General features: G+C 42.1%; 2 protein-coding genes across 2 annotated transcripts; both read left to right on the top strand.

Moving 5' to 3' along the window:
* Positions 1-477: 477 nt before the first annotated feature.
* Positions 478-9,541, top strand: gdpd1 (glycerophosphodiester phosphodiesterase domain containing 1). The gene is made up of 11 exons (XM_041940905.1): positions 478-638; positions 1,679-1,828; positions 2,311-2,353; positions 2,785-2,920; positions 3,482-3,527; positions 4,118-4,239; positions 4,670-4,759; positions 5,069-5,202; positions 6,423-6,482; positions 6,873-6,924; positions 7,409-9,541. The coding sequence occupies exons 2-11, from the start codon at positions 1,693-1,695 to the stop codon at positions 7,541-7,543; spliced, it is 954 nt and encodes a 317-aa protein (XP_041796839.1). The 5' UTR covers positions 478-638; positions 1,679-1,692; the 3' UTR covers positions 7,544-9,541.
* A 1,146-nt stretch (positions 9,542-10,687) lies between these two features.
* LOC121609578 (protein yippee-like 2) lies at positions 10,688-20,898 on the top strand. Its single transcript, XM_041941245.1, has 5 exons — positions 10,688-10,804; positions 16,464-16,695; positions 17,580-17,623; positions 18,087-18,195; positions 20,779-20,898. The coding sequence occupies exons 2-5, from the start codon at positions 16,579-16,581 to the stop codon at positions 20,866-20,868; spliced, it is 360 nt and encodes a 119-aa protein (XP_041797179.1). The 5' UTR covers positions 10,688-10,804; positions 16,464-16,578; the 3' UTR covers positions 20,869-20,898.
* Positions 20,899-23,351: the final 2,453 nt, after the last annotated feature.

Raw genomic sequence — 23,351 nt, 5'->3', positions numbered from 1 at the left:
TCTGTAAACAAATTAGAAACTTAAATGAACGGTTTAAGAAAAACAACAACAAAAACAACCACAACAACAACAAGAAACGGCAGTCTGTCAATATCAGTACACAGTATGTTGTGACATTTAATAATAATTAGATGCATGTCTGTTTTATGTGAAATGTTGTTGATTGCGCTATATTAATAGGACCAAAAAATCAGTATAAGCCAGCCACAAAGATCAAAACAAGTGAAATAACCCTGCACATAATACAGCAAATCTGTGCCGGACTGTGATGTGTCATTACACTTACCAGGTTAAGATAAAATAATTGCAGATATTTTTGTTTTAGTAAAAGCTATTTTCACCAAAATAGTCACTTAAAATTTGTCGAAATAACGCTTTTATTGTGAAACATTGGGACGGAGAGCAATGGTTGCACATTACGGCGCATGCGCATAAAGCTGACAGCGACCGGTAAGTGTTTTGTCAGGGACAGCTGAGCGAAGCTGATCGGAGCTGTGGAAGACAGGCTGCTGCATTAGTTTATCTTCATTTAAAGTAGCTTAATGTGCAAATTCCTGGCCACTTATTAAGTGATACTGGGACTGCCTAGGGTAGCCAACACAAAAAAGAAAGGAAACCAAACCAGTTTGATGACAAAGGTAAGATTTCACACTGAGTTCGACCGCAGCTCAGCTAGCGTTAGCCTGCTTTGGCTAGTAGACTGTCGCCAGTAAGATGGTTAACGTTCGTGTCATGTCATAGTTGTTGCTACGTTGTGTTGTTGGGAAGAAAGCATGTTCGTAATGTTATCTAGCTAACATATTATATTAACGTGGACCCTTTTTCCCACGCCGAAAGCAAGGCAGCTCAAACTGTCCCACTGACAGTGAATGAGAAACCGAGTAGACTGAGCGACACCGCGATAATAAAAGCTGAAACTTAAAAGCTTCAATATCTTGAGCAGCTGAAATGTGTCTGTGCTGTCTGTGCCACAGTATGAGCATCACGCAGCCTCAGCTTGTGCCTGGCATCTCATACTTGATCTGCATCTCACACAGAGCTTATATTATTGATTACTATTTATAACAAATCAGTGATTGTAATTTTGACAATGGTTTAATAACTTGGTCACACTATTTGTTAAGGTACACATATTCACCATTGACTAGTTTGTTATTAGCATGTATATTATAAGCATATTTACTCGTTAATAAGTCATTATAAAGCACTTATTAATGCCTTATAGGGGGTTATTGAGGGAAAACTTGTAAGCAGTTGTCTAGTAGCTGCAGAATAAGGTGTTAGTGCTGTAAAATGACTAATAAAGAGGCAGTATGCTACTAAAATGCATGCAACTTGTTAGTAATGAATATGCACACCTTTAATATTTTTAATAATATGTGACAGTTCTCACTTGCAAAGACTTTATTATCTTTATTAATATCAATATTAATGTAATACTGGGTTTTTGGCTGTAGGTCGAGGTAAGTAAGCAGCTTTAAGACCTCACATTGGCTGTTTGTCATTGTGAATATTTTATTTAGTGATTCAGCTCTCACTGTTTCTGATTTTTTTTTTTTTTTTTGGGTCTCAAATCAAAATTTCACTTTCACGGAAAAGACAGACACATCCTGTGAGTTTGCTGAAATCCTGATTCACTGGTGATATTAACTTTGAGTGGGTTGTGCTTGTTTTCCAGCTGCCTGATCGGAGATGTGTGCTGCTGTGTATGTCCTGTCAACGGTAACGGGCTACGTGCTCACCTCCGCCCTGCTGCTGAAATGCCCGACTCTTTTGCACCGGAAGAAGCGAGAGGCTTTCCTCAGCAAGCACATATCCCATCGTGGAGGTGAGCCCGTGGCTCTCATTCTTATTTGAGCATTTGTCATGTGTAATATTTCTCTCAAAAAACCTCCAAGTAAAAGGGCGCATGACATATTTATCCCCAGTTCTTCACTGTATTTGAATTTATTCAATCAAGCATCATAATAATCATGTTTGGATAGTTGTGTCATACAGTTGTGAGTTGTGTAAGTGAAGTCTCACTGAGACTGGTGAGGTTATATTGCAGTTAATTTATTACAGTATTTCCATCAGACAGGATTGTCATTTTTATAAATTTTATTTAATTTTACACTGCAGTAATTATAACAGGAAATTGATTAAAGTTACATACACTGTTACTTGACTACGCAGCCCCCAGAGGGTCATGGTTGCCCCTGTATGGCTTTTTCTAGCAGTGAGGGCTACGTTCCTGCTGTGGGTCTCACAGTAATGCCAATATAACGGGAACACTGCACCATGCTTAGTGTTTACTTTTTTGCCTTGCAGGAGCAGGTGAAAACCTAGAAAACACCATGGCGGCTTTCAAGCAGTGAGTAGAAACCTTAGTCACAGTGAGGAAGCTCTTTGATGGTTCCCTGTATGTGTGAAACATAACATGTGCTTGTACTTGTGATTGTGGGCAGCGTGTGTCATTTGAGCTCTGCCGTGGTCAGTTTGTGACCATGGGTCACACGGCCCTGTTTTGCCTGTTTGTCCACACTCAACCAAAAAGGCAGCGATGCCTCAGGTAGCTGTTCATGTCAGAGCCTCAGATGATATACTGCTGCTGATTGATTGTTTACTGGAGTTGGAATTGAACTGTTGTCATTTTATTGAACGTGTATGTGCTATGTTTCATACTTCATACTGTCACTGTTGCTTACTACTTGCTTGACCTCAGTGACCACAGCGGTGGGTTTGACGATCAGTGTATCCTCCCAAGTGCAGCTATAAATACAATATATTTGTCGGTTCATGCAGCGCCGTGGATCTCGGCACAGACATGCTGGAGTTGGACTGTCACCTGACCAAAGACGGACAGGTAGTGGTTTCACATGACTCCAACTTGCAGAGGTCCACCGGCATCAACGCCTACATCTCTGACATGGCCTATGCTGTGAGTCACTGCTGCAATATCTCCTTCAACTGTTTTAAACAAGTTTAAAACTTGAATATTCAAATAGCAGTTCCGTGTTTTGCGTTCGTGTAGAAACCTGTGTAAATGAGGCAGCAGCATTGATGGATCGTACTTTGAATAGCTGACGTCTATACCAAGTCAACTTTTGCCAGATTAAAAAAAAATCTGATCTAGCAGAAATTCTTCATGAGCAGCTGATAAAGTATTGCTCACTCAGGATTTCTGCTCTGTTCAAAGTACCTCTGATGGCTTACACTCGTATGCCGTGTATACGCAGAGTACGACCAAACAAAGACCCTTGTTTTCCTGGGACGCCTTAAATGACTTGACTAGCGTCACAGTTTGACTGCTCTTTGACCTTGTAGTAGAGAGACGCGCAGAGAGCTTCACATAAACCTTGCTGTGATGTGTCCTTCCAGTCTCTTCTATATTAACTGTCATTAATGTGAACCCTCTGTCACATTCACCCCACCACCTCTGGACATGACCTTTGGACCATTTCTCATTTGTTATCCACTGACTGCTCTGTGCTCTTTGCAGGAGCTCCCTCCATACCTCTGCAAGCTGGGTGTAACTTTTCAGAGGGGTGAGCATCACATACACATGACTGGTGTCATTACTACAAAGCTAACACCGCCCACATGCAGATGGATATCAGCAACATCAGTGGCCAGTGTGTTCCTTAGGGGTTTTACTGGTGTATTTGATTTGTATTTGTGTGTAGGAAAACATGAATATTGTGTTCTTTTAAAGTTTGCCAATTCATTAGTACAATGAATCAACTAATCCGCAACAGAATTTAAAATTACAAAGATCCACTGTATGTAGTGAATGTATTTAGTTGACAAATAATGTTGTTTAACTTAACAATCTGTTGGCAAGGGAGCCAGAAGGGCACAGTTAAAGTGATTAATGCCCACGTGGTATCATACCAAAGCGTGCCATAGACCTGTACCTGCTCTTACTGCACCTCCACACATATGCTTGTACTTTTCATGCTTAGATGAGGCAAAGCAAGACACTGACACGCTATCCTCTCGTGGATCTGCAGGTGTATTAGATGCTTTGGTGTGAGACTGGGCTGTTAATACACTCGGGCCAATGTGCCCCCACCCCTCCATCATGTTGAGTATATCTGAAGGTGACTGGGATTTCCACTTGTCCTTGTCCGTGCAGAGTGTTTTTGCGAGGGGGGAGAGGACAAACGCATCCCTCTCCTCAGGGACGTGTTTGATGCATTTCCAAATACCCCTGTCAACATTGACATTAAGGTCAACAACGACATGCTCATCAAAAAGGTGTGTGTGTGTGTCTCTGTGTGTGTTTCTTGCTTTTTTTTTTCTTCTTCTGGTGCTTTAACCCTTTTTTCAAACAGCTTTTTCTCTCTCTGTTTCTTTTTGTTTGATAATTTCCGACATGTCATGTCTGTTGAGCAGCAGTTGCTATTCACAGATTTTTAGACATTTTTGTGTACCTTTCAAAGCAGCATGAGTGGTTCCCTCATTGTTAATTAAATGTACACAAACAGATTGCAGTTGTCATTTTGGGACAAAATCCTGAAAAACTAGGAAGGTTAGATTTTCTCAAAATACAGTCGTCACTTTATAACTTAACAAGTCATTAATTGTCAATAAGCAATATGGAATGACATCATACACTCTCTAATTCATGTCTCACACATGTGCACCATGTGTTTAATGGCTAATAATGACTCTTTAATCCTGGCAGGTCTCTGAGCTGGTGATTAAGTACGACAGAGAGCACCTGACTGTCTGGGGCAACGCCAGCAACCAAGTTGTAAAGAAATGTTACAAAGAGGTACATTTACATGAAATATGAAGTTCAGTTTACCTACAGTCCAGCCAGCTCAGGGGGTCAATCTCCCTTAAAAACATTCGCTATCAGTAATAGTATTATTATATAGCAGGCCTTATATTGGCATGGATAAGGTGCTACAGAAAGGAGGAACTGTGTACTTCAATACAAGTAGTAAATCTGCTCGATGCAATATGTGGAGTACATTTCGGATATCTAGTGTACAGATTCATACAGTTTCGTCACTTACCAGTACTGACTGAATTTAAAGGAGTTGACCCTAAGTTCAGGTTGTATGTTTGTGTTTTGTAGAATCCGCGCATTCCAGTGTTGTTCAGCCTCCCCAGAGTTTTGCAGCTGTTGGGCCTTTTCTACACCGGCCTTCTGCCCTTTGTTTCCCTCAAGGAGCAGTTTCTGGAGATCCCCATGCCTTCTATTATCACTAAGTAGGTTTGCACACATACACATACTCATACAAATAGGATTAAGTATAGAAGAGATGCACAAACAGAGCCTGTGGGAAGAACAGTTTACAGAAGAGGCTGCAGTCAGTAACCCTGTACTCTGCTGGTTGTTGAACAACATGTCTACAGTTCTGGTTTGTCAGTAAGATACAGCAGTAACACTCCACTCTACCAGAGGTGATCAGTATCTGTCTACAAGCACACAACATTTGATAGCACCAGGTCAGTACTTTGAGCTCTGTTTCACAGCAGTAATCATTTCTTTCCCCTTTACGGTGGCTCAAACTACCGCTCTAACATTTTACCTAAAAAGGCTGAATTGATGTTGGCAACACATTTAGCTGCTGCTCATTAATTAGCTGGAGGAAATTGTTCTCTTAATGCTGCCTTTTGATTTCCATTTATAGTTAAAAAAAAAACAACAACAAAAACTTAAATGCTGAGCTTGTTTGCCAGAGTGAACAGTTTGTGGAATTGGGTTTAAAGGTTCATTATAGACCTTGGAAACAGTACTTTGAGCAAAACTTATCTTGGCACAATGTCTGTGTATTGGGAAATGGGGCCTTCACACAATTTAACTTGGTTTTCTCTAATTAAATGTACTTTTAATTTAGATTTTAAAACTTTTTTTTATTACCACAGGTGCCACATCTTGATTGGCTCTGGTGTACTTACTACACTGTTCATTGGTCGATTCTGAGCAGCGTGTCCTTTCTGTTTCTGTTATCTGGGCCACAGTGTTGTTTGAAAGTTGATCTCACTCACTAATTAAGTCATTAAAAGAAACATTCACACCCCTCTCCTGCAGAGTGCGTGTTAGCGTATCATAAAGATCAAGGTCATAGAGGAGATTATACATGCTGAACATTCATTAAGGATTAACAGCAATTACAAACACTCCTACGTTTTTACTGTACATACATCTATCACCAATCTGTTGTGTTTAATGTGCTCGACAAATTATCATGTGATGAAGCCGTGTTGTTGGTTGACCTTTGTTGTAAACATCTTCTCCCAGCCTGTTTCATCTGCATCTACTTTTTTTTTTTTTTTTTAAGTTAATGATTTTCTGCATTTCCTAGAATGGAGACAATATGTTGAACTCGTTCATCCAGATGTTGTGGGCTGTATTTGACCAGAGTAAACACAGCTCATCATTTTGCATCATTAAACCTATTCCTGTGTGATTTTATTTTTGTCAGACTTAAGGATCCTAGCAGATTAACGAGGAGTCAGCGACTCATCACGTGGCTGGCCGACACGTAAGTCACTAATTTGTCTGAAGTTTTGAAATTCCTCTGTCCTCTTTATTTCAATGTCAGAGTAGCTGATTCTATGGGTGTTTGTCATTGTAAACTTCTGTATGGCTGTACTTAATTTGTGTTTTTGTTGTATTTGTGAAAATACATGTTTATGTATTTTACTCTGTTAAACATTCCATACATTTATGTTTTTTAGAAGTGCTGACACTTAGTTGAACAGGGGCGCTGGAAAGAATTCAGAGGCCTCATTACAAAATAATACACACACACACACACACACGTTACTGCGTGACCATGATTAATGCGCTTTTACAATTGTACAACTACCCTTCTCTCTAGCTTTGCTATATTTGCAGTTTCTCCCTACAAAGTATTCATTTTCTTTTGCAGTTTACTGATGAGGAAAGCTCTGTTTCAGCATCTAACTGCGAGGGGAATACAGGTAAAGCTTGTAATAGTCCTCACTGATGAAGAAAGCCTCTATATATGGATGATAGGATAAGTAGTGGGTGCAAATTGATAAACGCTCATTGAGTGTGTTCTTCTTAGTTTGTTTACATTATGTAAAAGCCTTTTTTATACAACAGCATATCCAATGTTGTCATGAACATAGCTGAGAGCAACTAGGGACAGAACTGTGTCAAGGTTAAGTCACTTTATCTGTGTTATATTTACTTCCAGGAATGACTGAAAAACTTTCCCAAGGATAAAATATCAATAGTGATCCAGTGTCTGTGTGCTGAGGGTTGTTTGTTGTGGTTGCAGTGTTATTCTATAGTTAAAAGCAGTTACTGGGAAATGTCCAAGGTTCCTACAAGTTCAAAAATAGGCTAGAGTGGCTGGTAAGAGTGCTGTTAGAGTACAGAAGCATTCTTGAGCCTTGTGTGACTCCCTCCACTGTGTGATGTGAGTGCATCTGGTTTCAGGTCTACATTTGGGTGCTGAACGACGAGGAGGACTTCCAGAGGGCATTTGACTTGGGAGCCACGGGAGTTATGACAGATTTTCCCACCAGGCTTAAAGACTTCATGGACAGGAATGGCATTTGTAAACCCAAGTGACCTGCCAAAATCTACCTCACCCACCCCCCACACCAGTGATTATCCTTCAGCCTGACCTGCCAAACCGCCCCCCCGCACACACATGCACCCACTTTCACGCATTCCAGCAGGGCTGCTCTCGTCGGTAGGGTGCTCCGTCATGTTTTGCATCCTGCTCTGCTTTAAGGAAGCAGTTGTTGTACTGATAACACAGACCTCTGTATTTTGAACCACATAAAATACTCTTAAAGCACATATATATATTATTTTCTCCTTTCAGTTGTGTGATGTGTAGGTTCTTTGTTTCCTCGCTGCACACCTCATACACACACAACAGCATTTTGCATGCACAAAATATTCCAGTTTTTGCCCTTATTCTGTAAAAGACAATATCCCGTCTAAGCTCTTTACACGGCTAATAACAATCAATAATACACTAATATTCCTGTTTACATGCAGCCGTGCCTACTCTGATTGACAAACACAGGCTCCCTCTTTCATTCGTTCAGCCACCTTCTTGAGAAGGTCAGATATTCTCGCATATATCCACATATCTTAATCAGAAAATGCTACATTCTGAATAAAGCCTAATTTTGAACGTCCAAACGGATTATGTTGTTTACATGACCCATACTAAATTTGGTCCATTGTCATATTCTGAATGATAGAGGAATATTAGTATGCAGTAAGGTTTCTATCAGCATGGCACAGCTACTTCAAACCAAACATTCTTTTTACCTGTACTTATCAAGTGGGACAGAATGGCCATTTTAATATAGTGTTTGCAAATCTATCCAGTCTTACCAGTTTCACTGATGCAGACATTATTTTAGCTTTTGTAACGCCTTTAAATATACAACACTTTGCAGCATTACTGCATTGCGGTTGAAGTATTGTGCTAGTGAACACACCAGCAGATACACTTTGATGTTGTAATGTCATGTTAATTTACAAGGAGATTAAAATATTTTGAGGTTCAATTTTTTTTCCTTTGTCACAATTTGGTTCAACACATGCAATAATACACTAATGTGTTGAGAGATTTTTTTAATGCGTGCCAGATGCAGCCAAAAAAGTTAGTAGAGCCACTGCTTCATATTTACATTTCAAAGGCACATTCAGCTGAACTGTGGACGGCTCTGCTAATCCACTGTTTTTGTATGTTGTTCTTTATGGACAATGGTTGTACGTTTCATAGCTGTGTTGTATGTTTATGTGTAGCTGCTTAGTCTCTGGATTTTCCTCTGAATCAAATGAAATGACTGCAGCATCATTTGTCTATTAATGAAGCTGAGAGAAAATATTTTGCACAAAATAAGAAACTTCATCTTGTTTGTTTTCAGAGTTGTACATTTTTCACCCATGATGATGTGATCGTAGGCAGCATTGGACTTCATATTTAATAAATATGAACATTTTGAATATGTGGGATTTAAAGTGTAAATTTTAAATATGTAAAAGAAAAATAAAAATTAAATTAAAAAAATATAAGCAGTATAGAAGCACTGATATGTATTGATTGATTGCTTCATTGCACTCACTTGAAATTGAAAGACTGCAGTTGTTTTGCAATTCCTTGCTGTGAGTGTCAGAGTGTAAAGATCATTAGGATTATCATACCACTGACATTCTCTAATCCAAACTTGTGACCACTCAGTGAGGGTCAGTAATGAATGTAGTATTGGTTGAATGTATTGTATGTTGTTCAGTATTTTACAGTCATGCCAGTATTGCTGTTTTATTTGAATTGGCTTGTTGTTTTCATGTGTGAAATCTGCACATCTGATCTATCTTATTACAGATCTTACGTTAATTACTCTACTCTAGAATATGTTGATTACATTGCCTGTGCTGTTCTGAGTGTACTTTTTTTTTTGCATGCCTAAGTGAATATTTGTAAAACTGTTGTGTCTGAATATGTTGTGATTTTGACAGAACCACTTTGTGGGACCTGGCTGTTGAGATCTATCAAAATGCCTTATCCCATATGGATGAAATTACATGCAAGTTGATTCACTGAGAGGTTATTGAAAAAGTACATTTTTATCTCTATCAATAAACATCAATGACATTGTCACAAGTGGTGTATATTTATGGTGTAAGCACAGCTTTATAACGCTCTTTGTGACATCTTTGGACTACAAATATCTCCCCATTTAACGCTTTAATATGGACAAATATTTGGTAACAGCCTGCAGACTGACAGGAGGTGGCGCTGTAGGCTTGAGGGATGAAGTTCTCCCCGTAGCGGAAAAGTTAGTAATGTTTGGTACATTAAAAAAAACAACATTTTTATTACTAATTTTTACACAAGATCTTCCGGCTACTCCCCTGCTCGATTTCCTTTAATAACATCAGAGGCTTCATGCCGAACTACATTCAAAGTTCGTGTACATTCTAGAGAATGTAGTAAAAAAAATCTGAGATTTGATCTGTGGCCTTATTGGTTAGTCGCTTCTGCTCTCGACCAATAAACTCAGTGTTGCTATGCCCTATCGGTGAGCTGATTGGCTGACACGGTTGTCATTTATCCATCAAGTCGACTGCCAGTGTGATTTTTGCCAAAGGCCGACAACTTGGAAGTCAAGATAGTTCACGAGCAACGTAATAAAGTTCAACCACCCGCCGTTGAATTGTCTGAAAAACCAGCATTGTGATAGTCTTGTTCAGCTTCTATGATACAGCTTGTAATAACGCCAACATGGCACAAGGCAGACTTAGCTAATAGAAACAACATAATGGCAATCGTATTCATACAGGACTTCGTCATTTAATACAAACAAACGCAACAAATTGTCACGTTGAATATTCGCTACGCGAGGAAATGTGCGCTTGCGCAACACGGTGTTTTGTCAGTATTGCCTCATATGTACGCGTTACAACAGTGTAAGTAACAGATGTTCTGAATCACGTCGCCATGCCTCCAAACAAAACATTTAAAAAAAAGCACACGCTGCAAACTCACTGTGTCCTGTTGAATAGAAGAAGTCGTTCTAAGGGGGTAACGAGTTTTATGCGAACACGGAAGTGGGTGGCAGGGAAGCCTCTCGCTCCGGCTGGCTGGTTCATCACTCTCGCGCTCTGCCTCCTCTAAACTCTGCTGGGCATCATTGCGCGTCAAAACATTGCGTCTCTGCAGGACTTGCCAGGGCCAGAGAGCGGAGGAAATTTGCCTGGGAAGGAATGCGAAAGGGGGTTTAGGATTGGCACTGCCACGAGGAAAGCGAGGAGGTGCGACATTTTCTAGGCTACGTGGAGATCCGTTTTTTCTTCCCTTCAAAGGTAAAAATGATTTCCTCTGCGTTATTTTTCAGTGTGGTGCATTTGTTGTTACGCACTGTTATCATACCACTCGGTGAAGCTATTCCTGCGTCGATGTAAACATATACAGCCTGCTCAATACTTTTTAACCGAGGCAACTTTTAATAAAGACTGCAGGTACGCCTGCTCTAACATTACATTAATGAGACAAGTTTATGGTTTTGTGTGTGACATGCTTGAGATGATTGTCACAAGTCTTTTTCAAGCTGGGACTGATGTTTTCTTCGCGGATGGGATGCTGAGGTCTACTCTGCAGCGGAGCTACAGTATCCAGCGGTTATTATTAGGACACATGCTGTTTGTGGTGGCGGTCCTGCACGTATGCGCCATCATCCCTGTGCGCGCGCATGGCCGTGCATGCACGTCAGCGGCGATCAATGCGGGCCGCTGTGTAGCCTAATACGCTCATGCGATAATAAACTCTGACGACAATCACCTGATTGTCATCGATCTGTCAAAGTCACTGCAGATGTACAAGCTTTTCGGATTGGGTGGCGGCGCGTGTGTGCGCGCGTGCACGGGAGTGTGTGTTTCAGCAGTGCTGGGCTGAGGCTTCCCCCCATCTGTGCTCCGTGTGGTGGCTGAAGTCGTGCCCCAGATGAAGTGCGCCACTGCCTGTGACCTGATTCATACCAACAACCACACGCACACACTATAAACCTCAAAAAACCTTTATGTTTTCGTTTATTTGTTGATGTGTTGAGGCTGTCAGTCTGCCAGCAGGTGGAAATGCTGCATTTCCCCCCAAACATCTACAAAATAAAGTCAATGTGAGTCCATACATACAGTTTGAGAATGGACACTTTTATCAAGTTACAACCTTTGCACTCTCTGAGATGTGTCTTCATCCCTGAGCATGCATGCAGATAGTTATTGATCACGCGAGGAGTCGATACGCAGGGATCGAAGATGATGTCCAGAGAGCTGCAGGCCTTTAAAGGTGATCCTTCGCAGGCAGCACTTGTGTACATAAACAAAAGTTGTGTACGATGTGTTGCGCCTACAGTTTCACAGGTCTGACTCTCTTTGACACACCACCCACTCTGTTTTTTGACACTTTTTATGACACTTTCCCTGTTAATCATCTGATAGCTACACACAGAAATGCAGTGCAAAGTATATGTGAATGTGAATTATGAGTATATAAGTTATAAACACAATGAACAATCAAGATAATGAGCATTTCAAGAGCGTTTCCTTCAGGCCTTTTATGAAACTCTGCACGGAAATACACAAGTATAAGTGTACTGGAAACAAGCTACTTCCTCTCTATAGAGGACAAAACGGAGACAGACAGAAGAAAATCAGAAGTGAGCACAGATCAAACTTAGCAACAGTAACCAGACACACACACACGCACACACACACACACACACACCTGGGATGCAGGAGCATCGCTTCATCAGTGAGATTTGATATGGAGGGGGGAGGAGAGAGTTTTTTTCCTCTTCTAGTCAGTGATGTCATGCTGCTGTATGCTGCTGGCCTTGGTTTAAGACTGAATGGAGAGCAGCATGAAAGTACATGAAGTACGCGTCCGTGCAGCTCGTGGGCAGTAAAGCACACACAGCTCATCCAGCGCCAAGGAGACACACACTGCATCTTCCCTCTCTCCTCCTCTGCTCATGCCTCCAACTCCCTGTCCCTGTCTGACTCCCCCCACACTCCTTCTGTCTCTTCCTCCCCTCTGTCTTTCTCCTGCTCTCGATCATTGTCAGGATCAGCATCAGCAGCGGCAGCATCAGTGCGTTACATAACAAAGGTTTTTTGTTGGGACACAAGGGCCCTTTTGGCTGTTGAGACTCGTGGCACGTAGCCTTTTGTGATGACACCCAGAAATGACCAGAATGGACAGCTCTGTGACCTCAAACGACCCGCGGCAGAACTGATGAATGGACAGAGCGACGGCAGGCAAAATAAATATACAAACAGGCCGAGAGGCATGGAGACAGACAAGGCGAAGACGCATGCAGGCGAACGGACAGACAAACTAATGAAAGACAAACACCAAAGACACACACCGAGGCCAGGCAGACAAGTCCTCATCCTGATGCGTCATTTGTGAGAACGCTTTCCTGCAGTTGTATCGCTGCGATCCGTTCTTCAAGTCATCTGATCGTTTATGCAATTTGTTCTCTTGTCAAAGAGGTTTGTTTTTTAGTGCAAAGCAGCTCTGACTGACTCTTTGCGTCAGCGTTTTACAGCTTGTCAGCATCTTCGTTCCCACAAACAATGTTGCCTTGCAAAATGATGTCCACCCACTCAGATGAGTGTTGTCCTGTTCTTGGAAACTAGTTGTTGTAAAATGTCAAATGGCGTCATAGTCCAGCCCAGAACAGGTCTGGGACATTTAGTTAGTTATTAATGTGGTACTATAAGCCTTGTATGCTATGTCCGATGGCCTTCTTGTCTTTGCTATTACTTATCTCCGTTTGTCAAGGTTGTGAGTCAGTCACCAAAAAAATGTGTATGAAAGAAATCAAAATAAGCGTCTGTTTGTGTAACATGTAGGCCAAATTTGGCCAAAGTAGATTTTATGCCTGCCGAGCCAAAGTAATAGAACCTCTGGGACTGCAGCTAATGGTTGTTTTCATTATCAGTTAATCTTCTGATCATTTCTCCGTTTGGTCTATAAAATGTCTGAAGGAACAATCAAATGCTTGTCACGAGTTCTCAGAGTCTTAAAATGTCTTGTTTTGTCCCAACAACAATCCAACAGTTTTATTATAATGAGACAGGAACCAATGCTCGGCCATTTGTTGCTTGAAAAAAAAAGACAAACAATGAATTGATCATCCAAATAATTCATCATACAATGACGATATTTCAGTGTATTTTTTACGTATTATCACATGAATAAGAGGTATCAGTTTTCATCCGAAGCCGCTGGCATCACTCTGTGATGAAGTGGTTCTTCAGAGATAATACACAGAGAGGATGGATTATGTGTGACCCATGAGAAGATATGTGACACGTGCAATACTATAATCCCGCACTGCTGTTGAACGTGCGTACGTTAAGGCCACATTAGTACCATGATGCACTATGCGTCAAAACGCTGACAGTTCAGTGTCACGGCACATGGAGCTTTTCCCTCCAGCCGATAGTGAGTAAACATCTCGCCTGTCAGCTGTGATGGACAGCTTCTCGTCCATACGTCCACATTTATATTTTAGACGTTTAGCTGCTGCTTTTATCCTGAGTGACTTGCGGCAAATGCAGCGTTAGAGGCTTAGAAGAAGAAGCTTAAATTTAATGTAATTAAATTTGAAGCTTAAGTTTGAAGCTTACATTTCCAGATTACCTACAGTACCTAAGGCTAATTACTTAGCTATAATCAGGCCACTTTTCTTGATTAATTGTTTGGTCTATATAATGTCCTCATAGTGCTTGTCACAACCTAAACAGTCTAAATCTGAAAAATGTTCCATAAACTATCACAGAAGACTTCGAAAATAGGGAATTTCAAGGGCACTTTGGCATTTATGTTTTAAAAAGCAGATATTGCAGATACATTTTCTGTTAATTGATTAATCCGCTGATCATTTTTTAAGTAAAGTTCGACATTCGAGTTGCAAATGTCTCTGATTAGTTCAGATGGCTGTCAGTGTGTCAGTTCTGTATGGCAGGACTCAAATCTCAGAGGACTGGATGCTACGTAAACTTCCCTGTCCTCAGTCCTGAAATGAGCGAGAGGATAAAAACGCTTTGGGTTAAACATCAGTCTGTGTGTGTATGTGTGTGTGTGTGTGTGTCAGGGGTCAACTCTGACAACTGTACTGAGTGCGTCTTTGTGCCCCAATCCCATGCCGCTGGCACCGAGTCAGAGGAGAGAAAACAAGGGCATGTCTCACTGCCTTATTTATTTATATCCCCCGGCCCTTCCCATCAGCGCTGGAGCCTTTATCAGCCTCCGTCCAACGCTAAAAACAATCATATTGCAGAGCAGTAAAGTAAAGAGGCCTCACTCTCTCACTCTGTTGTTTGTCCTGAACTCACAGAGGCCTCCTGCTCCCATTCAGCAGTTTATTAGTTTTTCCAGATGGTTCGGTAAAGACAGACAGGAAGGAGAGGAGACAGAATGGGACAGCAATATGTGAAGGTGATGAAACGACTCATAAAAACCAAGTTAGTGAAATCTTGTCACAGTAACAGACCTGTAAACTGTGGAAATTATTGACTTTATTTAGTTAGAAAGGTCATGTTTTAAATGAGGAAGAATAGCTGAAACAGGGAGGTAGACAATAAGATACCCTGTTGTAGTGAGGCTCCTCAACAGCTTTATGCAAAGTAGCTCTGGGGAGTAAAACTAGATTAAATTTTGTGATCGGTTGTGTTACAGTGCTGACATCACAATTAAAGTTGCATTAAGCAATAAAAACACAACGATTATGGCTGCAACACGAGGTAGAGAGCAGGGGGCTGCGAGCCATTTAGTTTCTCCTGTACAGTTAGTCAAAACATACTCCTGTCCTCCTGGCCCTGAGCCTCTGGGATGGGTTCCCAGGCCAGCTCGCTAATCTTCTCAGTCACCAGGGCACACCAGCAAAAGTATTTTGAGGGCTCGGTCTATTTGGATATCGTGGAGCGAGCAGAGCGCGATCCTCACAGTTGTGCTAGGCTAAGCAGATTATCTCGGCAGCCTCATAGACTTAAACACAGGATGTGAGCTAGCTTTGCTGCCTGCGTGCTGCTGCACTGGAGTCAGAACGGTTTGAACACAGGCTAATGGAGCCAGCCGCATTTCATGATAATTTTCTCCATCAGTTAATCCTCTGTGTGGTCCCAGCTGAGATTTAAAAATGTCCAACGCCTAAAGGTAGTCAGGTACAGTGAGATAAAACTGAGGAAAGCAGCAAATCCTCGTATTTGAGCAAACAGACAATGTTGCTCAAACAGCACTAAAGCGTTTTGAGCTAGATGCTAATGTCAGCATGCTAAAATAATCACAAACAAAATGCTAACATGCTGATGTATAGCGTCTTAGTTTAGCGTGTTAGCATGCTAACATATTAGCACTAAAGATAACCCAGGTGAAAAATATACTTAAATTATACTTTTTGAATAATGTACTGAGTACACTTTTTGTTTAAGTGTACTCAAGTATTCCTTGAGTACCACTTGAGTAATACTGTACTATTTGTAAATGTAAATAGTATGCTAAATTGGTGCAACTATTTACAAACATTAAGTGTACTGAAGTATACCAGTGAAAATGATGATTCATTAGCATTCAACACACACTTGCAGTACAACTGTAGTATATCACCAATGTCTGGGAAATATACTTAAAATGAAGTAGAAGTTACAATGTATAACTGTATAATACAATGTAATTTAGGATGCCAATGTACTACAAAGGACTTGAAAATAAGTATACTTTTTAAAAGTCACTCAAGACTCAGCCTGGAACGCAAGCTCATTAATGATGCATGCCGTCTCGCCACATCGTAGCTTTTTGAGGTTTTAAGAGTTTCACAGACGGCAGCAGGTTGCAGAGCAGACTGTAATCCCATCAGCATTTATACACCTGTCGCCCAGTTTGCAGCACCAGTTAAAGGAAGCAGCTGTTACACAACCGTGTACCCATTAGCTGCTCCTCTGTCCTCCCTGTGCTCAGGTGTTCGCCTCCCAACCCACCGCCCACCACGGCCCTCACCTGTGTGTTGCGGTGCTTCCCTTGTGAGCCGACCTGGGCTGGCAGTCCCTTCTTGCACCGCCCGCCAACCCCGCCCATGGTCAGAATGACGCGCTCCAAGACGTTCCAGGCGTACCTGCCGAGCTGCCACCGAACCTACAGCTGCATCCACTGCCGAGCTCACCTGGCCAACCACGATGAGCTCATCTCGAAGGTAACCGGCGGCAACAGTGGCACTGTGTGAACCAACTCATTTTACCAACAGTGGCTGCCCCTGGAAGCCATTTGGCCAGCACTTCAGGCAACTAATTACTACTGAAAAAAGAAAGCTGACTGGAATTCACAGGCAGATGTACTTGACTTAATGTTTTACTTGGCAACATACAGTCTCTTTGAATTTATAACACAGTTAATATTTACATAATACAATTTACAAGTATTAACAGCAATTAAAAGGCCAAGCGGTGAAGATTTAAAGAGCGTGAGAAAAGATGAGGAATTATAAAAATAAACAGCAGGCCGAAGACACCTGTATGTCTGTGTCAGCTGCTGCCACACTGTTGCCTGTGGCTGGATTATGTTATAAACTGGTTAGTGAATCGGATTATGAATGCACGATCACTTTTTCCACGCGCGACTATGAAAACACTCCTCACCTGTGTACAAAGGCCTTCTGCCAGCTGTAGCATAGCTGCACTTCATAAATCTGTTTTATGTGTTTCTTGTCCCTGTCCTGTCTGTGGCCAAGAAGGTGGCAAGAAAATAACTGCATTGCTTATAAAGATGCTTAAAGATAAATCTGTGATGTTATCGGCAGCATACGGGCTGTTACTGGGAGAGTGTGCACCAATTTAAAGTCTATATGGAAATAGAGTTTCTCTACAGGGTTTAAAATAAGAACTTCTATTAAAGTAAAGGCACATCTCAAATCAACACATGGGCATTTTTCAGAAGGAAACCAAACCACAGATCTAAATTGACTGCAGCATTATGGCATTATAATCGCATGCCTGTATAATTTAATGGATTTATTAGACTGCATGAAAGGGTAGATTCTTGTTCCAGCCTTTTCATCTTTGTCTCATCTTGTCTCTGCAGTCGTTCCAGGGCAGCCAAGGCAGAGCCTACCTGTTCAACTCAGTGTGAGTATCCCTCTAAAAGTCGTTTCAGTTCACTTGTTCGCAAACGGGTGTGCAGTTGATGTGATGCGTTAGGAGAAACTGTCCTGCGTGCCCTTCTTAGATGGGAGATAAGTGATCACACATGCTCAGGTGTTTTCAAATAGGTTAATGGTGCATTTTGCTCGACACAGTGGATGTGTTGTTTTTGAGGCCCTGGTGTAGACGGAGCCAGCCTGTGCCTCGGAGCGCTGTCATTATCAGCTGACTTGAGTGTGAAAATTAGGCTGTTTGAATCTATGCTCCACGGCCTGGTGCCCTATCAGTATGCGCTGTGTGAGTGGGTGTGAAGCGGTGACTCACTCTGAGCACATCGTACAGTACACACAACTGAGCCACTTGCACAATACTAATTTCTGCCCCTCTTTCTCTGGTTGTGTCTCCTTCCTCTACTTTCCTCCCCGCAAACCCGCTGTCCCTCTCTCAGGGTGAACGTCGGGTGTGGCCCAGCAGAGGAGAGGGTTCTGCTTACAGGCCTGCATGCTGTCGCAGATATCTACTGCGAGAACTGCAAGACGACACTGGGCTGGAAATACGTAAGTGTCCTTGGCTGATTTGATGCACAGCACCAATAACTGCATCCAAGGTTAGAGGATGATAAACTGGGAGGCTGTTATTATAGTGCAGCCTAATTTTATTTGCACCCTAATTATATATGGACCTCCTCTTCTCTGAGGGTCAACGCGGTGGTCCGGCTGTGGGCTGAATTAATGATGAGACAGATTTTTCCGAACACATGGAGACAAGGCTTTGTTTATCTCATGTGACTTGCGTGATGAGCTTTTAATGTTTCTTGGAAGTGGAAAACACCTGGATCAGCAGTCGGGTTTTCATTTTATCTGTCACTCTGGGTTTTAACCCTATAATGCCTGACCCAAGAAATAATGGACAGAAAATTCTAAGTCTTTATTTGGCCCTTTAACATTTTTTTTAATTAAAAAAAATTGCAAATATGTTTTTTTGTTTGTATCGTTTGAGCAAAATTTTTACCATATGGTAATGCAAAACGTTTCAGAAATGCATGTATCAAATATGATAACCACGGCATTATAGGGTTAACAGCAGATGTCGACTTATGGTTCATATGTCTGATTTCGTTGCTAGGTGGTAATAATGTTGACTGAACATATACAAACCTACAGTGTAGTTGATTTTAACTGTAACAGCAAACATTAGAGTTATATATACAGTCAGAGTCTCTCTAGAACTGTGATATAGTATGTCAAAATACACGTGCGGGATCTGCTTAGTACAGGTGGTATTTTAGATCCCATGTCAGGGTGAACTAAACAGGATCCACCCTGTTAGCTGTCTTCATACATCAACAGAGCTGAACACATGCAGCTGTCACTGTTTCAGCACTGAGGTGAGAGTTTACACTATAGGGCATGTGACTGCATCCTTAAGGGGTTAATGCACACAAACACACACACAAACGTACAGACACAGTAACCTTGTTGTTTGACTTCCAAGAAAGCTCCATTGACAAGCTCTGCCTGACCTCTAACCATAACAGTCACCGCCACGTGTCTAACCTTAAACCTGATTCTTTAACCTTCCAGCCTAAAAATAACTATTTTCCTTATGATGCCTGGTGAACACCTGGTAAACCAGCTTCAAAAGTAGATACTTTTCTGGGTTGTTTCTATTCCTGGTAGGACCCAGCAAGGCAGAGAGGTCACATGCATGGACAAGCACACAGACTCTCGATAGGACTTAATGGAAGGCTGCCATTAATATCATTTGCAGCAGTATTGGTTTTCTGCAGTCGTCGAAGTTCTGCTGAGAGGCTTGACCTACTGCACTTCTAAACCGAGAAATCTGATAACGTGCCTCTGCAGCTTTGAACCAAAATAGCCAAAGACAAAAAAAAAGTTACAGACGCTTCGCAGTGAAAGAACATTTGTATCTGCCTACTCTGTGACACTGTTTTTAACAGAGGCTTACAGTGAGTGAGTGGCTTCTCAGCAAGAACACATGGTTGTTGTGGACAGGAAGTAAAGCCTGGGTTTACTGCTTGCTGCTATCATTGTCACCTACTGCGGGCACAAATGTCCAAATTTGGGGATATGGGAGGTGCAACTGGAACAAACTGATGTGGGATTAGCAAGCAGCAGCCACCACAGCTGAGCGCGATCACATGACCACCACGAGAGACATCTGTTAATTAAAAACATATTCGCTCCTAACACACTCCTGATTAGACATTTAAATCTTTCAGCTGAAACAACGCCTGTTAAAAATCACCATAAAAACACATATTAGAGGAAGGAAAATTAGCTTGCGAGAAATTTCTTGTCACAAGCTATGCTAGCAGCTCTGTGAGGCTGTTCTTTGAGAAAAATGCTAATGTTATCACGCTAAAATGCTAACAAGGAGAATGCTAACATACTGATGCTAGGCAGATATAATGTTTACTGTGTTCTATCTCAGTTTAGCATGTTAGCATGCTAACATTTGCTCATTAGCACTAAACACAAAGTATTAGCCATTAGAGTAACTTGACTAATGACTGTGGCACTCATGCTTTTCAAATGATTGACATTTTGTTGGTATAAGATGGAAAAGCGAATGAATAAAGGTGCTAAAAAGCCCCCTAATAGACCTGTGTAGTTTAGACTTTGTTTTCTGGCTTTTCTTAGAAATCCCATTCATATTTTCCAGAGGAATGTCGGATTACACACCTAAAAGCAGAAATGCATGTTACAGCCTGCAAAATTAGAGCAGCCTCTACATCTGTGTTGGCTGTGTTGGCTCAAAGCTGTGGCTTCTTGGTTTTTGAAGTTTATTAGTGGATAGAGACACTTTCCTGCCAGCATAAGGTATGACGATCCAGTCTGGTCAGGGTTTTGGTTGTGCAGGGTCCTCTGCAGTGTTTAGCGACTGATGGTTATGTAACCAGCTTCCAAAGAGCCAGTAGCAGAGCCAGGCCAGGACTGAGTCAAGGGTTTTCATATACAGCTGAAAAGACTGCCATGAGCAGGGTTGTTTTTCTTTACACTGCTTGTGTGTTTTTCCAACTATACAACTTTCTGTCGGAGATATAAACATGTTATTACTGCCCATCTGTCATTTGAATTAAAAGCTGTCTCTCTCCTGTCCTCTGCCACACCCTCCAGGAACATGCCTTTGAGAGCAGTCAGAAGTATAAAGAGGGCAAGTTCATCATCGAGCTGGCCCACATGATCAAGGACAACGGCTGGGACTGAGGGCTGAGCAGCCGGGACAGGACCGCTGGGGGGGTGAAGGGGGGACTACATGGATGGACAAATAGATGGATGGATAGCAGGGAGAGAGGGTGGGAGGGGGCTTTGTGTGTGGTGGGTGAGTGTGTGACTTTGGTTTGGCTGATTTACCATTAACCTCTGTAACTCTCTTCCCATCCCTCCCTACCACGCCTCTTGATGTACACACACAAACACTCACACGTACACACACACACATCAAGGTCCCAGACATCCCAGCTTGACAGAGACTAGGCAGGCTTGTGTGCAGCTAGCAGGACTAGATGACTGGCCAGCAAGACAGGATGTCTCATTTTAATTATTTCCTCACTGAAACATGACTTGATAGCTCTCAAAAAGGTGGCAACACTCCTTCTATACCTGCTAGGAGCCATCTTCATTGTGCGAAGTGTTCCGCCTTCTCCAACAATGATGTTAAAAACAGTTACTAACAGCTAATTCAAGGAAATTTAGCCAGAAGGAGGCCAGTTGGGCCTTGGTTGAAGAGCTGACGGGCATTCACTCTGTCTGAATGAGATGACCTAAGATGATTATAGCAAATCCAGCTGATCGGGGCCATGCCAGCTGGGCCAGTGATGAGGCCTGGCGCTGAGGCTTGGCACGGAGGCCCAAGCACATGGGCGTTGGGTTGTGTCGGAGGGGGTTGGGGTGCGGGGATTGCAGCCCACCAGGCTGCTCACTCAACATGGTGGGGAGAGGAAGATCCTGATCCAGTTATGCAGCGGCCTTGATGGCTTCTGGCCGGGATCCGCTCCACGTCTTGCCAGCGATGCAGCTCAGAACGGGCAGGGTGGGCAGAGAGTGAAAGAGATACGGACAGACAGCCACCAGCTTGTCCTAAAACCTCACAGGAATTTGCCCTCGCAGCAGCAAAGCAGCTCCCCCTGGGTTTTATTCATCCTTCGATACGAGTCTCGTAAAGTGATCTGCTGATCCGTCCTGTGTTTGTCTGGTGTCTTTGACTGGTGGATGCCTCGCTGAGTCCAGCCTATGTTACTTGGCCAGGTAGAATTACACAACATAAGCGTGTCTCAGGTGAACAATATGGCTGGGATTCCCAAGGGTCTGCGAGCACTGTGAGCATCTTTCTGCTGCTGTAGGTCAGTGACCAAAGGTGATGACGCTCTGCGGGCTTTGTGGTGGGCAGCTGGTGATCAGGCAGACACAAACACGACCCCTGCAATAATGCAAATAACAGCTTGATTTGAAGAAACTGACTAACAAATGGCCAATGCATGACTGGTTTCATCGGTTTCTTGGGCCAAGGCGAAATGCATTGTAAAAAAAATTACAGAAAAGTAAGTTATTACTATTGTTTTTACTGAAGTTACGAGGTATATACATGACCACAGAGGTGTGTGCTGTAGATGCATATGTATAAAAGGGTATATCTATCCCTCTTAGGCTCTCTTTCAGTCTGGGATGAATGCTGTTTAACTGATGTTACACTGATTTTCACCAACTGGACCTCACAAACATTATAACACACCTACTGGGCAACACTATGAAGCATTGTGCTAGATAGACCTACTTATTCTTTTGTTCCGTAATGCACCAACACATTATCTTTGGTTTTGCTCCAGTTTTACATCATTTTTTTCCAATTTTCTCCCGCCTCAGTTAGCTTACTAAATATTCCTCATGCATCATGGGCCTTCCAGTTATGACACCTGGGAAATATTTGCGGTAACATTAATAGGAAGCATTGCTCAGTGTACCTTGATTCTAACTTTTCTTTGCTATAGCCAGGATCCTACTTAACGTGCTGGATGTGTCATTCTCTGATGGAAATGTATTATTTTCAAATGAGAGAATTCCACTACAGCTGCCTCTTTCCCGTGGAAATGCAATATTATTGCATGCATGAAGTAAAAACAAGCGTTCAGACCAGTTTTGTGCTCGGTCCTCATCACGTTTTTGTGAAAAGAACAATTCTGTGTGTATTAGAGTTGCGATGAAACATTGTGCTGTAATACAACATCTTATCAGTTTCATCCCAGCACAGAAGCATTACAGATGAAATGTGATCCTGGTTTAGAAAAGCAAAAATCAGTTGCCCTGTTTCCCCGTGTCGCAAACTTTGCTCAACAAGTTGCCTGAGTCCTGTTCAAAACAGTTACAACCAAACCTAAACAGATAACTCTTCAGTGACACTCAGCAGCTGATTGCTCAGCCGGCGGCTGCAACAGCAAACCCAGCACAACCAAAGAACCCACCCATCAACAATAAATTGACTAAGCAATTTACAATTCGGGCAAACAAAGAGGGTGTGTGTATAGCTGAAAGCCAAGGTTGTGGATAGCCTTTCTCTGTGATTATATATAATGCATTATGATTTTGTAAACAAAAGATCTTAATATATGAATATATTCTATTTACTGTATTCACCAGGAGGATTACCATTCATGTCAACCTCTGTGTTACAGACTGTAAATAGTGTTAATGTA

Source organism: Chelmon rostratus, chromosome 7 (assembly GCF_017976325.1).
Source record: "Chelmon rostratus isolate fCheRos1 chromosome 7, fCheRos1.pri, whole genome shotgun sequence".
NCBI lineage: Eukaryota > Metazoa > Chordata > Actinopteri > Chaetodontiformes > Chaetodontidae > Chelmon > Chelmon rostratus.
The sequence above is the reverse complement of the archived record's forward strand: the minus strand, read 5'-3'. Positions and strand labels throughout refer to the sequence as shown.

What these genes read in the sequence shown, in the direction of transcription:
- gdpd1 (XM_041940905.1), top strand. Translation starts at nt 1,693, where the DNA reads ATGTGTGCTGCTGTGTATGTCCTGTCAACGGTAACGGGCTACGTGCTC. An exon ending in GCACATATCCCATCGTGGAG is followed by an intron (nt 1,829 to 2,310) that starts GTGAGCCCGTGG and finishes TTTGCCTTGCAG; the next exon opens with GAGCAGGTGAAAACCTAGAA. An exon ending in TCTCTGACATGGCCTATGCT is followed by an intron (nt 2,921 to 3,481) that starts GTGAGTCACTGC and finishes TGCTCTTTGCAG; the next exon opens with GAGCTCCCTCCATACCTCTG.
- LOC121609578 (XM_041941245.1), top strand. Translation starts at nt 16,579, where the DNA reads ATGGTCAGAATGACGCGCTCCAAGACGTTCCAGGCGTACCTGCCGAGC. An exon ending in ACGATGAGCTCATCTCGAAG is followed by an intron (nt 16,696 to 17,579) that starts GTAACCGGCGGC and finishes TTGTCTCTGCAG; the next exon opens with TCGTTCCAGGGCAGCCAAGG. An exon ending in CGACACTGGGCTGGAAATAC is followed by an intron (nt 18,196 to 20,778) that starts GTAAGTGTCCTT and finishes CACACCCTCCAG; the next exon opens with GAACATGCCTTTGAGAGCAG.